Source organism: Globicephala melas, chromosome 18 (assembly GCF_963455315.2).
Source record: "Globicephala melas chromosome 18, mGloMel1.2, whole genome shotgun sequence".
Taxonomy (NCBI): domain Eukaryota; kingdom Metazoa; phylum Chordata; class Mammalia; order Artiodactyla; family Delphinidae; genus Globicephala; species Globicephala melas.
The window spans coordinates 15,758,822-15,785,819 of NC_083331.1; the positions used below are offsets into that span (position 1 = coordinate 15,758,822).

The 26,998-nt window shown below is 42.8% G+C and overlaps 1 protein-coding gene across 3 annotated transcripts in view; it reads right to left on the reverse strand.

The window, feature by feature from the left end:
* The window catches only part of WDFY2 (WD repeat and FYVE domain containing 2), a 181,254-nt gene that overhangs the window by 16,551 nt on the left and 137,705 nt on the right, over positions 1 to 26,998 (reverse strand). For all 3 annotated transcript variants that reach the window (XM_030882395.3, XM_070044060.1, XM_030882396.2), the window contains exons 7-8: positions 16,403 to 16,529; positions 3,822 to 3,927 (exon numbers count right to left, since the gene is read on the reverse strand). In XM_030882395.3, coding sequence (XP_030738255.1) covers positions 3,822 to 3,927; positions 16,403 to 16,529 — 233 coding nt within the window. The remainder of the gene's footprint in view (positions 1 to 3,821; positions 3,928 to 16,402; positions 16,530 to 26,998) is intronic.

Below are 26,998 nucleotides of genomic sequence, written 5' to 3' on the forward strand. Positions count from 1 at the left end.
GCCCAGACAGTGGAACCAGTGTCACTGCCGAAACTTACATAATCAAGATGTGTTTCTAAGAAACAGAGGTGTGATTTCTCGATCATTTTGAAAATATTTCCTAAATGCCTATGATGCGTCAGGTCCTGGGGATGTAGTGGTGAAGAGAAAGAATCTCTACCATCATGGAGCTTGTAATTTATCAGGGAAGACTTAATATGAAAATCTCATTAATAATAGTTATTATCTGAATCAGTGTAAGGATCAGAGGCCTGAGAAGGAGAAGCACAGAGTGCTGTGAGAGTGGGATGACCTAGGCTGGGGTTCAGGACTTTGTCTCTGACAAATGATAACAAGCTGAGACCTGGGGATGCATGGCAGGAGACCAGGCACAGTGGGCTGAGAGAGGGGCAGGATGGCTGGAGCGCACGGGTGTGTGTAAGGGGGGAGCAGGGGAAGGAAAAGGGGGGGTGGGAAGGGTATGAAGGGCTGAGGCTGGAGGGGATGCAGGGGCCACACCACTGACAGCTATGTTGAGGATTTAGGACGTTATCTCATCCTTCCCGATCATATGCAATTATATTTGCTCTGATTGTGTACAATTACATACACCTGCCTATTACACATGCATGCAGCTACCCGCGTTGGAGGGACAGAACCTGACCGCAGCGGCGGGTTCTCAGGGAAGCTACCGGTCCTCTGTCTTGGCAGGGCCTGGCAGGGTGTAAGGCTCTGCTCCTTGCCTCATGGGTCATGTAATATCCTGGCTTTGTTCACTATTCCCCAACCCCATGGCGAGTACTCTAAACTATGTCAAACAGGTTTAAAGGATGTGTTAAGCTGAAAGCTATTCTTTATCAAATCTTTATAGATTCTCCACAGGGGGACGCTACATTTGCTTCTAGAGTTCCATGCTCTACTCTGTAAATTCATCCTCTGGCAGAGAGACTGGTCTCTTTCCATATATCACCTAACCCAAGGAATTGGGGAAAATACACCCAACCCCAGCGTTTCCCAAAAGTGAATTCCAGGGCACGCCAATTTGACTGACAGGACACTTACTGTAAAAGAGGCCTGAGATCAAACAAGTTTGAGAAATATGGTAAACAACGGCCTCCCCTCTCCGGGCTTCACAACGGACAGCAGCACAGTAAAGGCTCAGGAAGGACTTTGTTGATGTAATCCTTTTCTGAGGAAGACCTGTTATAGAACAGACTCAGGGACTTAGCCTATTCCCCTATCTTTAAGCAGAAATGAACCGAAAGCTACATATTTTCTCAGAAAAAAAAAAAAAAGTAAAAAGGGGACATTTTAAGAGCTCTAATTCTTAGTCTATTTATTTTATTAAAACTGAAGAAAACAAGTAAGCCTTTCACTTACTTGGTAATTTTCATGCCCTAATTCGTTTAAAGACAGATTTAATAAAATAATCCAAAGTTTTTTAGCTGAAGACAACATTTTACCCCTAAAAGACTTATCTATGTTGTGATTTTTCAGTACACTTATGATGCAGGAAAATCAGGAAGATTTACAAACAACTTACACACACACACACACACACACACACACACACACCCCGCTACACCTTTTACAAGGAAGCGTGCTGGTTTAGGACACATATGAAATACATAAGTGGGTGTCTATGAGGAGGGAACTGACGGTAGGGCTCTGAAAAGGGGGAAAAACAATCAGCATGTGTAGTACGATTCCATTTTTTTGTCCAAAAAACAATCTGACATGTATCTGGAGAGAAAAATGTAAGGAGGGATGTTTGCCAACATGGGAAGGGCAGTATTTCTGGGTGGTGGTATCATGAATAACTGACATTCTCTTTGTTAACAAGTACTCAGTCTAACTTTTCTACAAAGAACCTGTATTATATATACTTAAAAAAATAATAAAATTGTGAGAAATTGCGTTTCATTAACTGTACAAACACACGTTCAACCTATGGGATGTCTGCCTGATCTGTGTTCAGCCACCTGAGGTCTCCCCCCACCGGCCCACCCCCCGGCCGCCGTCCCCTCCTCTCTGCCTCTGCCTCTGCGCACGACCACTTTGCCCGCTCTTTGCCCTTGGTGCTTCTTGTTCTGGTCAGAGTGCACTCACGCCCGTCAAGCTCTTAGTGCTCCCTCCTGCCACAGACCCTTCGCTGAGAACGTCAGCAGATGACAATCCTCCGCCCGGATGCTCTAACTCACACCAACTGTGATCGAACGATTTGTACCATTGAATAGTTCTCTGACGTTTTCTCCCCCATGTCTTTTCTTCCAGAAAGGCCACCTGCCCTTCAGGGCAGGGACAGTTTCCTTACACCTCAGGCCTCCCGAGCTGAGCGCCACATGGCACTTAGCTCCACAGACACACCTCAGGGGATGTATGTTTACAAAATGGGACACGTGCAAAAAGTGGATGGAACCAGCACTGCTCATTTAGAGCTTTGAATCGCTCGAGAAGATTTAAGATAGTCAACAAGTACCGAGCGCCCAGATATTTTCATGTCAAAAGGCATAACTGAAGCAAGATGGCTCGGAGGACTGCCCACCAACCACCTGGTTCCGTCTCTGGAACACCGCATCGTTATCCTCCTTTGGGCCTCTGTCTATCAGGGAGGGAGGCTGTGTGCACAGAGGGAAAAGAGCCCAGCGGTTCCCCTCCCCAAGTCTGGCCAGTCAGGCCTGGGAAGAAGCCAGGACAGTCCAGGTGTGACTGTCCGTCACCCAAAACAGGCCACCATGCAGAATAACGAGTCACACGGGAGCCTGGCTAGCACACACTGTGCCGACATCCCTGCCTTTACGCCCACGGGGCCAAGTGGTACTTTCAAAAGCAACAGTCCACAATTCCCTACTTCCTGACGGCAAGGATCATTTTAATTAGTTACTAATAGAACTCCTGTGGATTTATGGTTTGAGCAAATCAAGCTTCAATCTCCTTAAGCATTTAATTACTGGTATTTGAAAGGCACTGCATTATGGGTAATAGCAACTACTCCCTTGAAATGAGATTGGGGTGAGGGTATGGAAAAAAGTTGGGAAATCGCTTTTGTCTAATTTTTCAAGTGTTGCTTTCCTAATTCTCGCATCCCACAAGGAAATAAATTAGAAGAATACACACTGTCAAAGGGAAAGTTTACCCAGCATAATTCTAGGGAAATGAGAAAATGTTTAACATCAAAGTACCTGTCAAAGGGGATATTCAGTAAGCAAATCGTTGTTAAGATGCTCAAAGAGGAAAAAGAAAATTCACCGAAAAAAGAATGTTATGATAAAACTTAAATATATGCCTAAAAAATGACAACGTATATATTTATAACTGGAGAACTGCTTAGAATATGACTCGCAAACACACAAAAAATATTTCTAATATTTCTATTAATACCAAACTAAGGATCCTTCATCAAATACCATTTCTCACACACTAGCCACCACTGCCCCCAATAACATGAAGTACTACGCTTTCTGTCTTCGTAGGCACTTTATAGCAAACGGCTACTCACCTGAAAAAAGCTGCTTCCTCTTTCTCGCCTGAACTGCTGTTGTAATGGTTCAACAGATTTAAAGTCTAACCAGCTTAGTCTCAGTTGAAATTCTTATGAAATCTCCATTACGCTAAGTGTTACGTGCCAATTTATGAGGGGTTAAAAAAGAAAAAGGAAGCTCCTTTCATACCAGAATTTTTAAATTCTCTTGATACAACATGTTTTCTTTCATGGTTTACTCATAAAAGAAAGAAGGAGTGAGTAGGAGGGGAGGCTGAAGCTTTTTTCGGCAGGGTAGGAGCTGCAGAGCCCAGCCCGGTGGCTGAGAAGGGGGGTGGCCCGAGGCTGCTGTGGCACCTACCTCCTGCCTCTCCACGTCCATGTTCCAGACGACAATCCCACCGTCACCACCACAGGAGATGAGCTGCCGCGTGTGCTGTGCATAGGACAGGGCCTGGACTCTGTCACTGCGAAAGAAGCAAGAGTTAGTGACAGTTCCCAAGAGCAGAGAGAGCCCTGAGGGAAGGAAGCCCAGCAGTTGGTCACATGCACACTCACCGCTGAGCCCCACCCAAGAGCAGATCTTGGAAACCGGATGGAATTGTCAACATGCTAATATTGGGAGAGTACTCAAGATTTTCAACACTTAAAATAAGTCAAAATGCTCGTTTAATAATTAGCTAGGTTGAACTTTTTTTTTTTGGTCGTACGCGGGCCTCTCACTGTTGTGGCCTCTGCCGTTGCGGAGCACAGGCTCCGGACGTGCAGGCTCAGCGGCCATGGCTCACGGGCCCAGCCGCTCTGCGGCATATGTGATCTTCCCTGACCGGGGCACGAACCCGTGTCCCCTGCATCGGCAGGCAGACTCTCAACCACTGTGCCACCAGGGAACCCCTTGAACATCTTTCGATGTGCCTGTTGGCCATCTGTATGTCTTCTCCGGAGGCATGTCTATTTAGGTCTTCTGCCATATTTTTTAAAAATTTATTTATTTTTGGCTGTGTTCGGTCTTCGTTGCTGCGTGCGGACTTTCTCTACTTGCAGCGAGCGGGGGCTACTCTTCATTACGGTGCGCGGGGGCTTCTCATTGCAGTGGCTTCACTTGTTGTGGAGCACGGGCTCTAGGCACACGGGCTTCAGTAGTTGTGGCATGCGGGCTCAGTAGTTGTGGCGCACGGGCTTAGTAGCTCCACGGCATGTGGGATCTCCCCGGACCAGGGCTTGAACCCGTGTCCCCTGTACTGGCAGGCAGATTCTTCACCAGTGTGCCACCAGGAAAGTCCCTTTCTGCCATTTTTTGATTGAGTTGTTTGTTTTTTTGATATTGAGATGTATGAGGTGTTTGTATATTTTGGAAATTAAGCCCTTGTCGACTGCATCATTTGCAAATATTTTCTCCCATCCCGTAGGATGTCTTTCCGTTCTGTTTATGGTGTCCTTTGCTGTGCAAAAGCTTATACGTTTAATTAGGTCTACTTGTTTACTTTTGCTTTTATTTCTTTTGCTTTGGGAGACTGATCTAAGAAAATATTGCTATGATTTATGTCCAAAGGGGAAAGTGGGGAGAGATAAATTAGGGGTATGGGATTAACAGATACACACCACTATATATAAAATAAACAACAAGGACCTACTGTATAGCACAGGGAACTATATTCAACATCTGGTGATAACCTATAATGGAAAAGAATCTGAAAAAGAATAGGCATATATATAACTGGATCCCTTTGCTGTCCACCTGAAACCAACACAACACTGTAAGTCAACTCTAGCTCAAATTTTAAAAATGCTCGTGTAAGATGCTAAGGCCCCAAGGAGAGGTGTCTTTGTCAGTTACCAACACTTAAGGAAAAAAGCTGTTGTACTGGTTCCTTAAATGATCAATTAAGTAAAGTCTGTGCCATCTGTTCATGTTACATTTGTAAGGTCATCCAACGAAATGCCTGCTGGGCGTACCTGATGGAGCCAGGTAACCTGTGCTGCCCGAGACGGCTCCCAGGGTGAATCCAACACAGCAACAGACTTGCGTTTCACTGATTCTCTGTCTCTCTAGTTTTCATGCCCTCTTTACTGATTCTGTGTTTTATTTTTCTTTCTAGTTCATACATGGCTGACAAGTTGTTCCCCCTTGGTGGGGAATTCAGTTTCAGGGTCTGACAACTTGATCACCAACAAAAGATGATAGAGACCTATGTTCCTGTGGCAAAAAGAGAACAAGGAATCTGGTTTCTTGGTTGTTTTTGTCTGAATATTTTTCTATTTTGAGCTCAAATTCATTAAGAATTCCGTGGCCACTGGGAAGGAGAATAACTCTGTGAAATCTCAACTGGTGATTTTTTGTGTGCTTTTGTGTTTACTTTTCACTTGCGGCTGCAGTTGTATGACTGAAGCCATTAAGCTCTGTGCGTCCGTGTCTGCAGTTCAGAAGGGACTTTACGTCTTGTGTGTGGAATGCTTTCCTGTTTCCAGAGGGTACCAATAAATTAGATTATGGCATCTTTTATATTATAAGCACTTGCTTATAAAGATAAGCAAGCTTATGTAAATTAAATATTCCTAAACTTCACAGAAAATAAGGAAGCTGAACCTCTAAAACTTTAAATTTACTAGACTTAAAAATTATTCCACAGAAAATACACCCTAACTCAGTGATATTTTAAGAATCCAAGTTCACAAAATTAGGGTAACTCTTTGGCAAATAAGACTTGCATGATGAGTTTTAAAACACAGGTATGTCTTTTTCTGGATTAATCAGTGTTAAATATAATGCAAATGTACATTTTGTTTTACTTGGGTTGATTTCTCCTAAATTTATATAGGATAACTAGTCAAATAAGCTAATATTATGCCTATATAATGTTTAAGATTTTGAAAGCTAAGTTTGTGTTCAATTAATTATTCTGATAAACTTTTTATATATACAGCAATTATGTTTTATAGCATATCAACTTAAAGATCATTCCCAAGATCTTTAGGTAACTTCCAATGGACTAATAGTAAGTTGAGCTAATTGATAGTCATTGGATACCTACCTAGATAATTTCTAAGTAACTGAAACTTCGATTACAAAGCATAATAAGCATATATGATTATATATGTTTGCCTATTTTTGTGTGCTGTAGAGAAGCTGTAACTGAGGTGTGTCATGTCAAATGAATGTGTTCCTTTTTGCCACTTTCAGGGGATGCAAAAGTGATGTATGTCACAGTAGAAATTGATGTCACGTGATTCATGAGCTGTGCGAGTCTAGCTGTGCTAAAATGCCAGCATGTGATGGAAAGTTCTCAATTATCCACATCCTCCCTCCTCCCAATCTTCTCTATGAAATATGAGTTAGTTACTTTGGTTAATTATTATAATTAAAATGGGTGGTTGAGACTATGCCAGATGCAGTAATGAAAAGGAAATACGATTGTGTCTGTGTTTTTGTTTTGGGGGAAGAATAAAAAAAAAGAGTATGGGTTTTTTTTTTTTCTGCACCACATGGCCCGTGGGATCTTCGTTCCCCGACCACGGACTGAACCCAGGCCCTCGGCAGCGAAGTCAAATCAAATCTGAGAAATTTTTAAACTATTGATTCATCTGAAAATAGCAATGATGAATCCATTGCATTTTAACGTAAATAACATATATTTTGGGGAAAATAACTATATTTCCCAAAACAAAATATTTTGAAGACAAAATGGCATTGTTTAATATTTGTGCAAGTCTTTCTAATGTCTGGCTTAATAGGCAAGAACCAAATACTCATCTCTTTCTGCATTTGTTATAATGTCACTCAGGTAGCCTCTGGAAAACTCCATCATATACTTTCGAGAGAGCATAAATGAATGAAAAAGGCAATTCTAAAGTAAAATATATATTTGTTTCAGAATATAAAAGAGAAAAATAAAAGACAAAACATGGAAAATGAATTTTACTTGCTTTGGTTTATAATACTCGAGTCTTTAAAAAAAAGCTATAAAATACATTAGAATTTTGGCATAGTTCCCTCGGTTTTGATGGCTTGCTTCCTTAGTTTACTGAGTAATGCCTTGGACTACACTGCAAAAGGATATTCTTTACCTCCTATGGAATCTGCCTAGCTAGCAGAGATTCTGTGTCTCACGAAAATTATTTTCAGAGCTTTATGTTGACTTGAAAAGTTCTTGATTATTTAAGAAAAGAAAAAGGAACAAGGGCCCTCATTTGTGAAAAGACCTAAATTCTTTAAGACTGTGTTCCTTTCTACATTTATTTTCCAATGTTTTCTTGTTACTTCGATTATATAGATAACCAAGTATTGTTTCTTAGGCACCTGTGCTCCTATCTTAATCAAGTATCTAAAGATATCAAGTATCCTCTGAAAATGGTTTTGCTTTCCCACACTGAACCCTGTATTTTGGGGAAAAAATTTTTTTTAGCATATTTTTAAATGCTAAGAACGATCTTTAGATTATCTAAAACTATCTTTAAGATTTTCTAGAGGGGTCCTAGAAAAATCATAAAGATTTGTTCCCTTTGCCTTATAAAGATAGAGATGCTATACATAATTGCTGTGTTACTAACTGCATTTGTTTACTGTGTTACAGGAAGAGCCGTCGGATCAGAGGAGATGCTTAGTCTTCCCTAGGTTAAGTCAGTATGGGTAAAATATTATTAATATATTTCTGAAACTGTATATTGCATGGGAAGACCCTGGAGACTTATCAGTGCTCTCATTGTCTGTTTTTACCTGCAGGCAAAATACTGATCAAATCTCTTAGGAAATAGTTATGTAGGGTATCTCAATAGAGAATTTTACTCTTCTCAATTCTGATATTATTTATAACAGTAAAAATTAACCATTAAGTCTCTAATATCTACAGGTAACTTTGTATTATTCTGACTCTTGCCTGAAGCCTCCACTATAAGCTACAGGCCAGAAAGGCCAATCTCAGAGTTTCCTGGGAAAGGACTCTATATAGCAGGTATTTTTAAATACTGGTATTTAAACGAATAGACTCTTAGGCAAAGGGTACTGAACTGACATTGCTTAGATAATCTGTAAACTGTACTAGTGGATTGACTCAGGATTTCCTTGGATTTCTGGACTCTTTTTAGTCTGCATGCAGATGGCTTCACAAATGCAGACTGCTGAACCAAAACCAGCAGAACAAGAATTAATGACACAGGACTGAATGAACTGAAGAGGGAAGTTTTACTGTGGTTACCTGTCTGGAATACTGTTGACGTTGCTTTAATGTTCTATTTTTTGGATATACGAGGCTGCCTTTTCTCTTACTTTTTATGCTATCTCTAACTTACAATTTAGTAAATTCTGCTTTGATAAGCTAAATCCAAACATTTAAGAATGATATCCAATTCCCAGAGATCCCCCAGAATTCAAAATCTGTTACTGAGTCCCCTTGATTTTCATGGCAATACAGTTATTTCACAGGTTTAATTAGAATCTATCCATAGTATATCGTTGGGCAGACAAGGCCTTACCTAGAGTATCATATTAGAGGGTAGTTCATTGAATCAGATATGACTAGCCCCTTTAAGAATTAAGGGAGCCAATGCCTATAACCATCCCCCTCCCAAAAGGAAAACTGGCCTGGTACCTGGTTTGCATGGTCCTGGCCTTACAGGTGGTAAGAAAGCTACCAGGCCAGGAAGCTAGCAAATGTTGAAAACCTCGAGGAATTCAACCAAGGTTATAAGTACTATAGGTGAAAAATGGTGGAGATTTTCTTGGGCTCAGTTTCCTAGCCTTGGGATAGCAGATAACAGAGGTTCTGAAAAGCTCAATCCAAGATTCCTTATAAAAACTTTTGTAAATGTTGTGGGCTTAACAGTTGTTTAACACTGTACGGCTCCATATTTGCAAAGCAAACCAAGACGGCCTACGGGTTAATTTACACTCTTATTGCACCAGTGTACATGATTAGGCCGAACTTTATGAGACCAGCCTTTTTTTTGTGATCAAGAATAATCTTTGAGATTATTCTGATTACAGGAGAGGAGGGGTAGGTCAAAAAACTTTGAAATGGGCAGAAAGAAATTACTGGGTATCTTTTCAATGGAATATCAGGTATGGTCTAGCACCCCCTTCTGGGTTTTCTGACTCTATGGGGGTCTGTACCTTCAGTATCTTTATGCTATTTTATAACTCTGTAAGTTATAGAAAACTGACACTACTGCAAATGAATTTTATCCAGTGAAGATGCAACTAATTTCCACATCCTTTTCCTCACATGGAAGAAATCAACTGTGAAAACACAAATTCATTGCAGCATTCTCCATTGCCTCTGCATGTTTCTACTCTGGATTTTCCTCTGAACTGGTTGTAACATCTTACCAGCTCCTTTATTAATTAATGACTAATATAAAATCTTTGACATGTATTCATTAAAAAACAAAGTCAATTGTTTTCTATCTCTCCTGGTTGTTACTTCATACATTTTAGAATATGGACTGACACCATTGTGACATTCCGGGGCAAGAAGGAAAATCTATCTATTTGAACAGATTCATAACCGCCCTGTGATTTGAACTACATTTCATTTGTTAAGACACCTTGATACACGTCAAGGATCTTGCAAAACGAAATAAGCTACAGAAGGAAGTGCTTTGCCACTCATAGCTGGCAGCAACGTTCAGCAACAGATACATAATTTATGGGACTCCAGTCCTGTTAATATTCCAACCCAGGAGAACACAGTGATGAATGCTGTATCCCAAGCTTTGTAATAAAGCTGCTCAGGGGCTTCCTGACTTAAGGATTCAAAATACAACCACCTTGCAGTTAAAAACGAGATGAGGGAACATCCCCAGGTTCACAGATCAACGGTTATAAAAAGTAAAAGATACCTTCTTCTTGCATTCATGTTTGATCCGGCATCACTGTAGCATTTATACTAGAAAGCATCTCAAAACTGGTTATTATTTCATAGATGAGCATTCCATGAACTGCACTACAAATCTCTTATGAGTGTATGAAGACCCCACTTTGCACAACCAACAGGCTCCACCATCTACAAAGACTATGCTTAGCGGGATGGCCGCACTCCCTTTCTCACCAGCCCTAGAGGCAGCACTTCTGATCGGGCCAAGCTACGTAACACGGAGGACGCGACGCAAAATGAAAACAAAGGGCCCCTTGTCAAAAAAATAAAGAATTACAAGATGGTGACAGTAGAGCACTAAACCAAGCATGGGACCCTTCTAAGCGTGAGGCCTCGTGTGATTGCAAAGGTCACACGCCCATGAAGGCTGGTCCTGTGTCTGATGCTTCTTAAGGAAAAAGGGTAGAGAAGCCTTTATCCTCTTTATAGAAACAGATTTTCAGACACAGGCTAACATCTACCCAAACGTCAACTTAGGCCCTGTTCCATCCCCAAAGTAGGCGGGACTTAAATGTACAGCAAAGAAATGAAACTTTCCAAAGTATGAAAATTCCCAGCCCACTTGGTGAAATCTAACCAGTTAAGCATCTGCTTCTAGAGATCTCTCTCTCTCTTATATTCGTAACTCCCACATTCCTAAGTTTTCCAGACCTCCTCGGACCAGAGAAGGTCCGTGACCGATCCACACATGAGAGGTCTCCAGGATAACTGACACTTAGGCTTATCCCACACCAAAGGGACCCTAGAAGGATCGTCTCCCCAGGGATTCTTGGACAACAGCCAAGGCTGAACCTGAACTTGGGGTCTCCTTTCTGGGAACACTGGTTTGTGCGTCAGCAACAATTTGCTGTTCACTGGCTAGAGTGGAAGTTCAGATTAGCCACTGGCCCTCTGTCCACTTGCAGTTTCCTGAACACTGTATTTAGTTCATGCAATTCTGTTTGGGTAATCCTCAGCAGAACGATGAGAATCTCTTCATCTCCTAAGATCCAGATCAACAGGGAATCTCCCCCACTGAGGCCACCTACTTTCCAGTAAAATGGCAAACGGATCCACCTTTACCACCTTTTCATACGTCTAGCACAGCCCTATAGAGGCAGGGACTGTTTTCTTAGTCACCTTTGGGTCCTAAGAGCCCAATACAAAGTCTGGTCTGTAGACGGAGCTCGATGAACATCTGCTGAATATATTAGGTATAGAGGGAGTAGGTGTATGTGGCAATATTTCCATTGGAAATGCTACAATCAGGGAGAAACAGTAATCTTATCTGAAAGCTCGATTTTTGAATTATTATCGTTTTTATTAACAAGAAAATGTTAACAATTGCCACTAATTACCCCTTATTCTTATGCTGATTATTTTACATGCATTGTATTATTTCTGATTTTTGACAACCTTTGAGGGCTTTTCTTTCCAATATTGTCCTTATTTTAGAGATGAGGAAACTGAAGATCAGAGATGAGGTGTCTTGCCCAAGCCTACAGAGCCCTCAGCAGAAGGGCTGCCTCGTATACAGCCTGGCCTGACTCAAAGGCTATTACTAGTCACCACACTATACAACCCCTCTCTCTTTGACGAGATGCTACCCTCTGTAAAGAACTTTAGCTGCTAATACTTTGACCTATTATGTCTTTAGTTAGCTAAATACTTAAAAATAGAAAAGACATCTCTTCCCATCACCCCTAATGATTCTCTAGTGTGACAATGAGAAACGCTCCTAATCTCAGATTCGGAAGGAGAGAAAGCTTTCATACATATTTATCCTTGGTCCCTCTCCCCCAAACCCAGAAGAACCTGAGTGCAAGAATTTTACTTCCTTTCATAACTTTGATATAAGAGAAAAGCATAAATTCTCCCAATGTTTATTTATTTATGAATAGCCTATTTCTTTACCAAAAGAATTCGAAGATGCTTATAAGAAAAGTCTTACCCATGGTAAGAAGAGGAAGAGAGAAACCCAGAGCTGGGGCTGTGGAAAGAGGAGGCAAAGACACAGGCCACGTGGGCCCAGGGTCACGGCTGTGACAGAGCCTCATGCAGCCCGCGGATCCCAGTCTTGGTGGAGGGGTCCAGCACAAGGGACCACGCAGACCTTTACCTGTGCTTTAAATCAAGTTACCATTAAATTAAATTGCCAGAAAGTCTTAGAGTCCTAAGAAAACACTATTAGAAAGAAAAAATATGGCCATGAAAGAAAAGGTGGTCATGAAATGACAGGTATTATCCTATACCTATCAGAATAAAAAAGAATCTAAAAGGTCCAAGTCCCATGATTAGATTTGACAAGGTGGGCACGGGACAATAGATGTCCAGGTTTATGCTTCAATAATATCCATCTAACTGGTAACTGATTCTTGAAAACCATAACTGGCCCCTGAAATTGGAACCTTTTCTTTGCCTTTCTTTCCCCAGAGCTGGCACGCAATCATGTTCTACTTGGTGCAGGGAATAAAAATACCAAAATGCTTCAAATGCAGATAATATTGTACTATAGAAGTATACTTTCTCAGCTTTTTTTCCTTGGACTTGGAAACATTTTTGCTGTCATCAATCACTTACTTGTGCTAAAGCTCTCTCTGCTTTGATGGGATTTTTACACATCAAATCAAACTGGCTACATTAATGTTGTATTTCTGCCAATGAAGGATGGTGTGAAAGCTCAGAACCTGGGACAGAAGCCACAGGGAGCTGTCCCTCCACACTATGGCTGGACGTTTCCAGAAGAGGGGAAGGCAGTCTCCCCACCCTGAGGGGTGGGGAAATCTCTGGTCCAGTCTGCTCTTCCCGGTGCCCAAGCTCAACGATTGGGCCCCTGATTTGGAACTCTGGCCACCAACAGTCATCCTGGGGGAAGGTGGGAAAATGAGGAATTGTAGGAGAGCAAGGGGCAGCCTGAGGCCCCAGGCAGAAAGTCTTCGGCCTCTAAAGTAGAAAAGAAAGAAAACACCATGGGGCACGGTGGGGACCATGTTATTCAATGTTCATTTTTGTTTCCCCAGAGCCTAGCACAGCGCTGGATACAAAGAAGGTTCTGAGAAGCTTTCTCTGCTGGACTGAACTGAGGTCTGGGAGACCTAAGCTACCAGCTGGAGTCTTTGAGGATGGAAGCCCAATATTCTCACCGAAAAAATGATATCTGACCTCTCTCTTTCATAGGGTTATTGTAAGATTAAACTGAGGTGTCTGTGTGTTTTGAAAGCTCTTTGACAAAGTATTAGGCGCTACTCAAATACAAGAATCAAGGATGGGGTGAACTGGGAGATTGGGATTGACATACATACACTACTGATACTATGTATAAAACAGATAACTAATGAGAACCTACTGTATAGCACACAGGACTCTACTCAATGCTCTGCGGTAACTTAAATGGGAAGGAAATCCAAAAAAGAAGGGATATATGTATATGTATAGCTGATTCACTTTGCTGTACAGTAGAAACTAACACATTGTAAAGCAACTATACTCCAATAAAAATTAAAAAAAAAAAAAAAAGAAACAAGAAAAGATTGCAGATAATTTGAAAAAAACAAAAAACGAAAAACAAATACAGGAATCACCAAACACCAATCCAGTGGCCAGTTTTCAGGGCAGAGGAATGGCTGCTGTGAACGTGGGCCTTATCCTGCCTGATGCTCTTGACCTTCTTTCCTGCACCTTCTTTGTGAACCCCGTCTTCCTCCATCTGTCAGCAGCTCCAATGCTTCCCTGTCCCCACCTCGGGCACTCAAACCCACTCTCACAGTGTGACACCAACGATGCTGAGGAAGTTTACTTCTCCTAGTTCTGTGACACCAAGGGCAACCCCTCTCAGACTAAGACCTGGTGTCAAGGAGCCCCTCATAGACTCCACCTTATTACTAAGCTTGAATTATCAATAAATAAAGCACCAGGCAAGGCCTTCTGCTGTTCTTCCTGTTCAAGGCAGTTCTGACCGGTAGCTCCTGATCTCACCAGCCTGTCCACCGCACCAGGCTCCAGGGTGCGATCCTATCAGGATGGACTCCAAGTATGGTTCGTTTCATCTTCTAAAAGGCCAAGCCTGTATGTCTCAGAAACTGGAAGACCTATTAGTTTAGGCTTCATTTTTCTGGAACTGAGAGACTGTCTCCACTTTATAGCTTTTCCTTTCTTATCCAACTGTAGATGCAAGTCTCCCAGAACAACGTTCTGCCTAAGGACACGCAGCACCCAGTGACGCTGGCGGTGAGTACTGACACCCGCCCTGCTTGCAGTCTTTGTGAACCACTGTGTAGAAATAAAACTAGTTATGAGCTAATCTGAATGAGTCCAAGAAATACTGCTGATCTTCATTCAAAGCCTGTATCTGATTTCTCGGAGGCAGCCCAAGTAGCAGAAATTACTTGGTAGAGTAGCTGGTAACCGAGTATTAGGAAACAGGGCTGTATTTTGTTTTTCTTTTTCTTCACTTACATGGATGATGTCAACTCCTTCTACGTGATCTCGATATGTGTCCCCTTGTCATGGAGAGAAATATAAGGGAGTAATTCCTTTCATGAGCTGATACTGAGGTCTGAGTGGTCCCACAAGCCAAGTATAGCCCCGGACAACTGATCTGTTCTCTCATGTGGGAATGAAGGACTTAGTAGCTACGTCTCTAAAATTAAACTCTAACACAAAATATAAGTATTTGTGCATGGGCCCTGTAAAATTGAATTAGCTCATATCTAATAATTCCAAACTGTAAATTTAACTTCTTAGGAGAAGTTTTTGAAACTCGTGTTTCCAGGCAGATCTACAGGTGGAGCTAATGCCACTTAAAACCAGTCAGTTCATGGGAGTTGATATATTAGAGTCATAGTGAAGATCAGGTTGAAAACTTTAAAAGTTAAAGACAATTCAGATTAGCTTCAGAGTTCTAAAGCAGATTGAAAATTCTTTTTGGCAACACGATCAGGCTTTGCCTCCGGGGACCTCGGGCAGCACACGTGGGACAAATCAGAGTGTGGTCCAAGGGTCACTGGCAGAGCTACTTGGGAGGCTTGTTACGACACAGATGCCCGCAGCTCCAGACCAGTGGAGAGAATCTCAGAGGACAGGGCCCAGGAATCTACTTAACAGATTTCTCAGTGATTCTTGGCGGACAACAAAGTTTGAGAACTGCTCCAAGGAAGCAAAAAGCTTTCTCTGCTCTTCCTCTCAGTCTCCTGAAATCCACTCCTTAAGGAAGAAGAGCCTGATACTAATCAAGGCGAGTACTCAGTAAATATCTGGGGAAGTACAACATGTACTGGGTGAGGATACCTTTTCCTTAAGCTGCCAGGAATCTTGAAACCACATTTGAACTCAATTATAGAAATTCTGTAGGCCTTCATAGCTTATATTCTGAAGCTCTTTTTTCTCTCACTCTCAAATTTTTACTCTTATAGTCTTCCCTGGTTCTCTTTTTTACCCTTTATTTCTTTGCTGCCACTATTTTATTTTGTGGTTTTTGTAAGCACTCTCAAATCCTCTGTGGGTTAAAATGGGGTATAAATAAATAAACATACTTATGTACAGATATAAATCAAGGTGGCCATTATTTGCGTTCCTGTCACATTATCCCCAGGCTAAGCTCCCGCCACAAAGACTGACCCGCATGCCTTTGTTCCAGCTTTCAGCCGGGAATCTTTCCCAGAGTTCTTCATAAAAGCACCAACAGGGAATTCCCTGGTGGTCCAGTGGTTAGGACTCGGTGCTTTCACTGCCAAAGGCGCGGGTTCGATCCCTGGTGGGGGAACTAAGATCCCACACGCCCCACAGTGCAGCCAAAAATAAAAAAATAAATAAATTTGGGGCTTCCCTGGTGGCGCAGTGGTTGAGAGTCCGCCTGCCAATGCAGGGGACACGGGTTCGTGCCCCGGTCCAGGAAGATCCCACATGCCACGGAGCGGCTGGGCCCGTGAGCCACGGCCGCTGAGCCTGCATGTCCGGAGCCTGTGCTCCGCAACGGGAGAGGCCACAACAGTGAGAGGCCCGCGTACCGCATAAATAAATAAATAAATGAATAAATAAATAGATAAATATAAAAAATAAATGATAAATAAAAAAATAAAAGCACCAGCAGCCTTACCTATGTCCTTGGAGCTCGATGGCTGTTCCTTTTCTCCCACCGATGTCCCACATGATGACAGAGTGGTCGGAGCTCCCCGAGAACAACACCCGCTGGACGGGGTCCCAGCAGAGAGCAGTCACCCCACCTGAGAGAACAGACACAGATGGCCATTAGTCACAAAGTGACAACATTATTCACCAGTAACTTGTGAGAGCAGAGGAGTTCGGAGCTAGCGCAATTCCTGGCACACAACAAACTTCTGTTGAAAGAACAAATAGGTCCCCAAAGAGAAAAAAATGGGCTCCAAGAATAAAAGTCCCACCCTTTATGCACTTTTCCCCAAAATTTCATGTACCATAAAATGAATTACTGTAAAGACCAAAGGGGAACGAAAAAGGCAATTAACTGACCTTCAAAAAAATAGACATAGTTCTAAGAACAGAAAATACCGCACTGTTTGGAAATATGACCGTAGTTTTTAAGCCCCGTCTACCCCACATCCCGACAGCAGGTGAGCAGTAAACGGGGCTTTAAAAAAGCTCAGTTAGATTTATTTTATTCTTGAATACAGGTGTTGATAGACAAGAATATCAGAATTTAAAATGTATTTTCTCTCTCTGGGAATTTAAATTTATAGATTCTGGGAAAATTACTTACATCCTCAAGTGTCAGTTTCTTCAACTGTAAACTGGGGATGATGGTAATACGATGATAACACTGAGGATAATATCAGCCTAACCACTACCTACCTCACAGGGTTACAGTGAGCATGACGGGGCCAATTACCTGGGACCACTCTGTAAACTGTGGTGTGCAGTACAGATGGTTATTAGCATCACTCCAGTGGTTTGGCTATAAAACATTATGACAGATTTTCTTCCCTGGCAGTCCCATCATAAATCAAACTTCTTGTGTACTGAGAACAACAGTAACTTTTTATGTATAAGATGAGCACAAAGCTTATGAATACTTAAGAATATGAGAAATTTTTACTCATTTTTATTGAAAAATATTATATTCTGAAAAGAACATACAAGTTGTTTCTTATTTGTTGGAATCCGACATTTTTCTTCTTTAGATCATCAATTTGTTCTAATGAAGTACTGCACTTTAAAAGCTTTTAGGAAAGTTTCTCTCATATAATGTCTCAGAAGATATTTTTTCAAGGTCAAAAGGAAAAAAACCCCCCACTATCCTGGATTATGCTTAATAGCTTCTCCCTATACCTGCACAACATTCTGCTTGTATACATTCCTGTCCCTGTAAGAATACACACCACTTCCCCCAGTGCACCTGTGCTGACCACCCCCTGCAGCTCCCATCTCCTCTTCCCTCCCCCACTCCCACCCCAAAACAAGCACAGGGCCAGCAGCAAACAGGCTCTGGTGGTACCTGTTGAATGAACGAAAGAGCAGATGAATGAAGACACAAAAATCGCTTTTTCATCCACAAATCTCGTTATTTGGAACTCCTCTGCTATGCTTACTTAGCCTTTCAAAGCTAAATATTTTCTCTTTCTGTATAACTCATCTTCTCTCCCTGTTATTAAACTTCATGTACCCATCCCCCGACCCTTAACCTTCCTTCAGTATCTGAGAATGTAATGCTTCAGGATATGCATTCCATCGTGCAAAATGTTTATTCCCACACAGTACTAGAATGACTCACTTTGTTAACTATCTGTGGTAGAGTCAGCTAATTGTTTACTGAAATTCATGTTCCCTCTTCTTGTATATACAGCGCTCCCTGGAAAGTTGCTTCCTACAGGGGCCACATTAACTGGCCCCTCTTGCAACTAGGGGGCATGTGACCAGTTCTCAGCAAGGGAACCCAGAAAGTACGTGGAAGTCATACACATCCCTCCCAGGCCGAGGCAGTTAAGACGTTCCTTTTCCACTTTCTCTTTATACTTCCTCCTGGAGGACTCCAAGACGCCAGGACACAGAGAAATTCTAGAAGGAGCCTGGGACCCTGAATCACCACATGGAAAAGAACAGGAACACTTGCACTGGATTGTTACATGCATGAGGAAAACACCTTTGCATTAAGCCACTGAAATGTTGAAAGTTATTTGTTAGAGCAGTACCATTACCTACTAGAATGCCACAGAATTACTAGGATATTATAATAAGGCTGGTCCAAGAGGAAGGTGAGAGTCACCCAAAGCTTCAAAAATGTCAGACAAGTGAAAAGAAGCTATTACTTTACACTGTTAATATTGATGCCTAATACTTAAACAGAATTAGAGAGAACCCTGGTTGGAAAACTGTTTCATTAGCCTCCAAAGCAACCCACTATAAACTCTGAATTGGTTTTTCCCTCAAAATGTATCTAGAATCTAAGCACTTCTCACCATCTCCATTGCTACTATCCTTGTATGAGCCACAATTAAAATTCTTGCCTAGAAAATTAAAAAGTATGACACACATTTTGTTGTAAAGGCTCTGGGGGAAAAAGCACGCTCATACACTGTCGATGAGAATGCAAACCAGTAACATGGGGAAGGCCATATCCAACAAAACTACGTATGCACTGAGCTCTCAATCCAGCCCTCTCACTTGCAGGAATTTATCTTGAAGATACTGTCCCTGCTCCCATCAAATACACCAAAATACACACTCTATTCATCTCAGCATGGTTTGAAATAGCAAAACATTGGGAACAACTTAAATGCTCATATAAGAGAGTGGGCAAATAAAACTATGGTACATTCACAGAGTACTATGCGGCTATGAAAAAGAATGGAGAAGACCTGCTGGATGGCTATGACATGATTTCCAGGATATACTGTAAAGGGAAAAAGGCAAAGTGCAAAAGAATATCTACATTATGCTACTTCTCATCTAAGAAAAAAGGGGAGATGAGAAATTACTGAGATTTATTAACTACAGCAGGTGTGTGGGAGAGGCTGGGGAATAGGAATGGAGACGCGATGAAGGAGAGACACTTTTTATTGTTTGTTTTGGTTTGGTTTCGAGTTTTGGAATCATGTTACTATTTCACATACTCGAAAACAAGTAAAAAATAAAAACTAGGAGTGTGTGTGTGTGTGTGTGTGTTGCTGAGGGGGAGGGGGAAGGAGAACCCAAAATGGAATATGAACAGAAACAAGTGAACCTAGCCATATTACAAGTAAGTGGTACAACCTCACTGAAGGGGGTTAGGGGAAGAATTGACAAAATTAACTATGAAAAATGGTACTAAGGCCAAATGTAAAAAGATTTGTGTACAAATACAGTATAAGAAACGGAATATTTACATAGTTTCAACGTTTCAAGGTATTTCCTCACAACATACTGATGTATTACAAAGGGTGATTACCATGGAGAAACCTGGCAGACACCATCTTAACCAAGCGATCAAAGTTAGCATCACCAGTAAGAGGACAAATCAGTATCATGTGCCTTCTGATATGATGCACTGAGAAGGCATATCGTCACTTTTGTTTTATTCTTATAAAAATTTAACCATAAGGAAGCATCAGAAAAACTCAAATGGAGAGACTTTCTAGGGGGGAAGGACAGTCAGGCTAGTACTCAAAAATGTCAAGGTTGGGACTTCCCAGGTGGTCCAGTGGTTGAGACTTCTCCTTCCAATGCAGGGGGCAAGGGTTCGATCCCTGGTCAGGGAGCTAAGATCCCACATGCCCCCGGGGCCAAAAAACCAAAACATAAAACAGAAGCAATATTGTAACATATTCAATAAAGACTTTAAAAATGGTCCACATCAAAAAAAAAAATCTTTAAAAATAAAGAATGTCCAGGTCATGAAAGCACAGAAAGACTGAAGAACTGTTTCAGGTTAAGGGAACTAAGGAGACATTATCACCAAACGTGGGGTGTAGTCGTGCGTTGGATTCTGAACCAGAAAAAGGATATTAGTGTGATAACCGGAGAAATGTGACTAACGTCTGTGGATTAAAGAACAGTGTTGTTTCAAGTTTTCCTGATTTTTGATACGTGTACTGTAATTTTCAAAGATGTTAACATGTGGGGAATAGGGGTGAAGGATGGATGGGACTCTCAGCACCGTCTTTAAATTCTGAAATTATACTACTAGCCTCATACAACGTTTCCTGCTTCCACTCCTGTCCCTGTTGTCTATTCTCCACCAAAGTGATCACTGAAGAACACAAAGCAGATGATGACACCCTTGCTTAAATCACTCCTGTGGTTTCCCATCCCATTCAGAGTAAAACCCACAGTTCTCTCCAGGCCCTCGGTGATCTGGCTTCTGCCACTATAGGGGCTTCCCTCTCTCTCCTCCCCCACCTTACTAGCTCTGCTCCAGTCAGCTGGGCTTCCCAAAGTTCCTAGAACAGGCCAGGTTCATTCTTACTTCTGGGTCTCTGCATTTTGTTGCCTCTGCCTGTGACTTTCTTCCCGTAGATTATCACTGGCTTGTTCCCTCACAAATGCCTCCTCCTCAGAGACCTCCCTTGACCACTCTTACCACTTTCCTCCTTACGGTATTTCTCTTCAGAGCATTGCCTACTGTCCCAACAGAATATAAGTTCTAGGAGGGCCAGGGCTTTGGCTTTTTCCCACAGGATCTAGAATTCTGCCTGCCTTACAGTAGGCATTCAATAAGCAAATGATTGAACGAAGGAGGAAGTACATGAATGACTGTCCTTTGCCTGTTCTTAGGACATGAAACAGGCACATGACATCTCTTTTCCTGGCTGACCAGTGTTGTTTCTGTGCTGGTCTTCACCTATTCCACTACTCATACCTGTTAAGTCAGGGAATGCTCATCTCAAGGAGAAGCTTTGGAGATGGTCTTGCTTGACTAGTTAAGGATTAGGGGGACAGAAAAGAGAAAGATGACAAATATATGATTTCCCCATTTAACATGTGTTTGTGTCCCCCCCCAATCATATTCAATATTTGGAGGTGATTAGGTCACTGGGGCAGAGACCTCATGAATGGGATTAGTGCCCTTATGAAAGAGACCCCAGAGAGCTCCCTCACCCACTCTGCCGTGTGAGGTTATAGCAAGAAGACAGCCATCTAGAAACCAGGAAGTGGGTTCTCACCAGACACTGAATCTGCCAGTGCTTTGATCTTGGCCTTCCCAGACTCCAGACCTGTGAGAAATGTTATTTCTGTTGTCTATAAGCCACCCAGTCTATGGTATTCTGTTATGGCGGCCAGAATGGACTTAGACAACATGTAAAATGGGTGGCTCAGGTTCTTTAAAACATGGTGTTAGATTTAAATAATGGTGGGCACTGGTAAAAAGAATGGTTAGAAAGGCTTATTTAACTTTAAAGACTGAATTGGATGGGCTGTTCATCCTGTCCAAACAAACATGGAAATACTTAAATAGGGTTTTCTATGTGCCAAGTGATAGACACCATTCAGCTCCTCCTAACTAATACACACCAACATCTACCAGCATTGCACCACGAGAAGCAGGCCCTCTGGCCTTTGTTGGTGACTATGGGATAAGGATGGTTTATGACAAAGAAATGGGAAGTTGATATACGGTATCAGAAGTGCAAAGGCTCTGGAACCAGATTCTAGGCTCAAGTGACAGCTCTACCCTTATTAGGTATATGACCCTGAGCAAGTTATTTAAGACTTTGAGCCTCAGAACTCTCATCCATAAAAGAGGGATGATAATAGTTTTGTTAAGATTAAATGAGTGGGGCTTCCCTGGTGGCGCAGTGGTTAAGAATCCGTCTGCCGATGCAGGAGACACGGGTTCGAGCCCTGGTCCGGGAAGATCCCACATGCCGCGGAGCAACTAAGCCCGTGCACCACAACTACTGAGCCTGCGCTCTAGAGCCTGCAAGCCACAACTACTGAAGCCCACACGCCTAGAGCCCGTGCTCCGCAACAAGAGAAGCCACCGCAATGAGAAGCCCATGCACTGCAACGAAGAGTGGCCCCCGCTTGCCACAACTAAAGAAAGCCCGAGTGCAGCAACGAAGACCAAATGCAGCCAAAAAGAGAAAAACAAATACCGTGTGCAGCCAAAAATAAAAAAAATTAAAAATAAACAAATTTATAAGATTCAATGAGTGAATATATATAAACACATGGAACAGTGCCTAGTGCATGGGAAACACTCAATAAACGTGAGCTATGATTATAGTGCAGGAGACCTCATCTGGACCATCTCTGTGACACTGTTTTTTGTTGAGGTAGCCTAAGGCAGTGACCAGCGCGTTCCCATGCTATCTCAACCATCATAAGATCAACTAAAGTTTTAGAAACAAGGTCCACCTCTAGTTTTTGCACATCACATCAGGCTGCAAGGAGTCCGAGCTGGGAAGGGGAGTTCTTGGTAACACAGAGTCATGAAGAGTGAACAGACAACCAGGTTAAAGCAAGCCAGGGCATATTCATCAGACTCTCCCAGGGCTCAGACTGTTACACCACAGGCTTCAGGAAAAGTGGGAAAGATGGAAGGAAAAGCTGCAAGACAGGAAACAGGATGGGACTGGGGAGGCAAAATAATCACCCAGTGGTCCCATCCCAGTTCCATGTAAATGACCTAACAACCGGTCTCTATTGGAGGCTGGCTTATAAACTGTAAATCACAGCATTCATTTCAAATCAGTTCAATAAGCAGGTACTGAGCATCTTCTATACGGCAGGCACTGTGCTAAGCTCTGTGGATATATTCAAAACAAATAAGACTCAGACCCTACACCAACACAAATATACAATGTTAGTTCTGGGAACGAGAAGGACACACACACTGTGTTTGGTGGAGCCGTTCTCTCACAAGACGTGGTTGCTCCCTCTGCCTGGAGCGCCAGACCTACCTTTTATCCCCCAGGTAACCTTTTCTCCCTCTTCAAGGTGCAACTCAGGTGCCCTCTCCTGCAGGAAGCCTTCCCTCCAACACCCCCAATCTAGGTGAGGCTCCCACCTCTGCCCACGTCTCTAAATGTCACCATCACTCACTGGATCCGACTTTGCTGGATTATAAATCTGTCCCCACTGTAGACTTTAGGCTCCACATCTTTGTATTCAAGCACAGTGCACAGAGCTGGGTGCACCAGAGGTGCTCAGTGTATGTTTACTCACCTGGCCCATTAATTGAATGGCAAAGCAGCACGGGAGGACGATAAAGGAGAGCAATAAGCCGTCACAACAGAGGCTTTGGCAGACACAGAGGAGCCCAGAGGAATGGGGCGGGGAGTCTCTTCTTTCTGCGGCGACTGCTGCCTCTGTCAGCTTCCTGATGAGCAGCAGAGCCCCTTCCACCCGACGCCTCTGGCGGCAGCGAGTCAGCCACCTCAGCGAGCCCAGCTCGCGAAGCAGTGCAGACACAATGCTCCGCCCTCTCCGTCTACACCCGGGCCAACCTCCTCGCCCTGCACGACCCATAACCAGGATGGAGAATGAGAGCCAGGTCTGCGATGGTTGTGGGTTTCCGGGGTTTATGATATTTTAATTGACAAAAATCATTTATTCCATTTCGTTGTCCTTCACTCCAGCTTTCCGCTCCAGAGCTCTCCCTCATGGTTTCATTATATGCTTCTCCCTGACTTGGCCCTCCACAATATAACCGACAGAATAACTTTTAACATAAATGAATTCATTCTTAAAAGTCAAGGTTTTATCTATACTATTTTATACTCTCTTAAGTGGAATTTTTAATAGCTGCATAATATCCCAAAGCATGGGTGTACCTTATTTCACTTACTGTTAGGTTGTTTAACTTTCAACTATTATACGTTTTGCTAGGATGAACATTCTTATACATAAAACTTTATTCCCATTTCTGATTTAGTTAGAAGAGTTTCCCAACTGTGGAACCAGATCAGAGTATAAACATTTTTAGAAATTTCATACATGTTACCAAATGCTCAGTGAGCTAATTTTTGGAGACTTTTACAACATATCTTGCAAAAGCTAAAGACGAGGTGGAGGGTCACAGAGCCAGGGCTGGAAACTGCTGGCTCTGTCTCTACCAGTGCGACCTGGTAACTCACCATGCACATCCCACCACGCGTGCAGGGTGCGGGTGTGCAGACAAAATGCGGCCAGAGGAGAGGCAGCCAAGGAAGTCCTCAGACCACGGAGCCTCTTGAAGAGTCTGTAACCTTTCAGTTACTGCGTTTTGCTCCAGGTTGAAGTGATGAGTGTTTCTGGAAAGGTAAATGTGCTCCGTCTCTAGGCTACACCCTCCTCCTGAGACCCACAGGGGGACATCCAGCTGACTCCTTGCCGCCTCCTCAAGGAGGCCTCTTGGTCATGTTCAGTTTAAAGCACCACGACATTCTCTCGCAAAGCTGCTGTTACTTCTGCCGTTCCCATTTTCAGTAAATGGCGTCACCGTCCACCCAAATGTTCCAGACAGAAACGTGGAAGCCACTCCTGCTTCAACCAATCATCAAGCGCTGCTGACTCATCTCCTAAACAGACCCTGAACCCCTCCTCTACTCTCCACACCCGCTGCTGTTCTCCCGGTCCAGACAGGAGTCCCCTTTTCCAGGGACTCTGGCAGTAGCTTCCTTCTAAAAGGCCTCCTCACATCCATCCTCGTCCCCACTCAGTCCACCACCCGCTGCTACCACGATTCGTTACAACGGAAAGCACGTTACCACCCTGCCTCAACTCCACCGCTGGCTTCCCTCTGCCTGAGAACAATGTCCATCCGAAGTTCTTCACGTTGCCTGGGACGTCAACTTGTATCCCTCACCCCTGGCTCTCCACACAGGCCACTGGACTCCATTCACACTTACCCACTGCAGGCTTCAAGCCTGCTTCCTACATCCGGGGTCTGGAATGTTCCCACCACCTGGGTAACTCCTCAGTCTTCTTAAGGTGTTGTTTAAACATCACTTTCTTAGAAGCCCCCCTTTAACTCTGTGGACAAGAAGCCCTCTTGTTAACTGTTCCCAAAGAAGCCCATGCGTGGCCTCGGGGCTTCACAACACTTGTTACACGCATAGTATTTCCAATTATTGCTTTAATTCCATGAGCGGAATTTGAACCAGGGCAAGGACTAGGCTGATTTCATTCACTGATGAGGGGCACCACTCATCACATGGAGAGCCAATGACCTGACGGACTCTAGATGAAAATCCACATCTATTAGATGTGAAAGCCTCTACTGTAAACAAAAATTAAACTTTCAGCTTAATGATCTGAACTTACATATTTGCACTAAACTGTGCCTGTCCTTGTTTTAGTTATTTTTATTATAGCTACACTGTTACTTTCAATACTTCTCCTAACAGTCAATGAACAAGTCTGGATTTAATTTTCCGTTAAGTAGTATGCTTTGGGCGGTTCACATTCAAGCCCTCCTATTTCCAATATGTTCATACTAACCAAAAAAATTCTTAGAAGAAAAAAAAAAGATTTTATTGATACTAGTAGTTTCCAGTGGCCAAAATCTGATATTTTTCCTCTTTGTTCAAATCAGCGTGTGACGTTTTGGCAGAAATATATTCTAATTTCTGCAGAAATATCAAAGAACTATGATATTTGGCATTTAGCTCCAGAAATAAAACCAGCAGAGGGAGCATAAGAACATAAAATTAGTTTTCTAAATCCCCATGGATTAGTTAGTGCCATGTTTTGGCCTCTGGGTATGGCTGTTAGGAAGATTCCACCACTAACTCACATTTTTATATGACCTTCTGTACTGTAACAGAGAGTGATGGGTGAATGGCTGAAGACTTGTCTGCTGTTGAGTCTGGATCTGGAGTAATTAGATCCCCAAGATCACTCTTTAATGGATCTAGGTTCATCTTAAGGTCTTTGTTTGGGGGGGTAAGGGAGTCAGGAGGTTAAAACTAACTCTCCGTTCACAGCCCCTTTCTCCAGAATTGTGTCTGGCTGAGTTTGGGACCTCCCAGGGCCCAGATGGACTTACTGCATAGGAAGAGCTCAACAATGTTTGCATCATCGTGGAATCTCTCAGATGCCCTTGTTCTAGCTTTAAATGAATGACCTGTGCTGTAGCCAGACTGGAGATGGGTAGATACTACTGTCTAGGAATAATAACAAATTAGATAGGTGACCTGCTACATTTATTTGCCTTCGTGTTAGATAACAACCTTCCTGGGCTACGTCCTGTCTTCCTCAAAGATATTTCATGATGAAATCATGTGAAAATAGTTTACATTCTTTCAGAAAGATAAGATACAACATCGGGTAGTATTTTATATTGGAACGAATCCGGAAGACATGAAATCCTTGGGCCACCTTTTCACCTCACAGCAGTAAGAAGCACCTACTTACCCCTTTCCTGACCCAGAGGCAGCAGTACAGAACTCGGGGAATTCCTATCTGTGCTCTGGGCAACATCTGACTTCTAAGGAGCCAGAAGGTCACGCTGAAAGCCACCTCTGCCTCAACCAAATCTGGGAACTCTCCAGCCTGTCACGGCCTCTAAAATGTTACCGCACGTCTATCCACTCCCCGCTCTCCCATCACCATAGCCACGCTGCGAGGGACAGTTTCCTACTAGCTCTCCCATCACACTCTCAACTACCAGAGCAATCTTTTAAATCCGATCATGTTAACTTCTTTGCTTAAAACTCTTTCACCGTTTTCCCCTGATGTCAGGATAATGCTCTCAGTGATCTGAACCGACTCTCACTTCCTTTCTGGCTGACACCCACCACCCCCACACTCAGTGTTC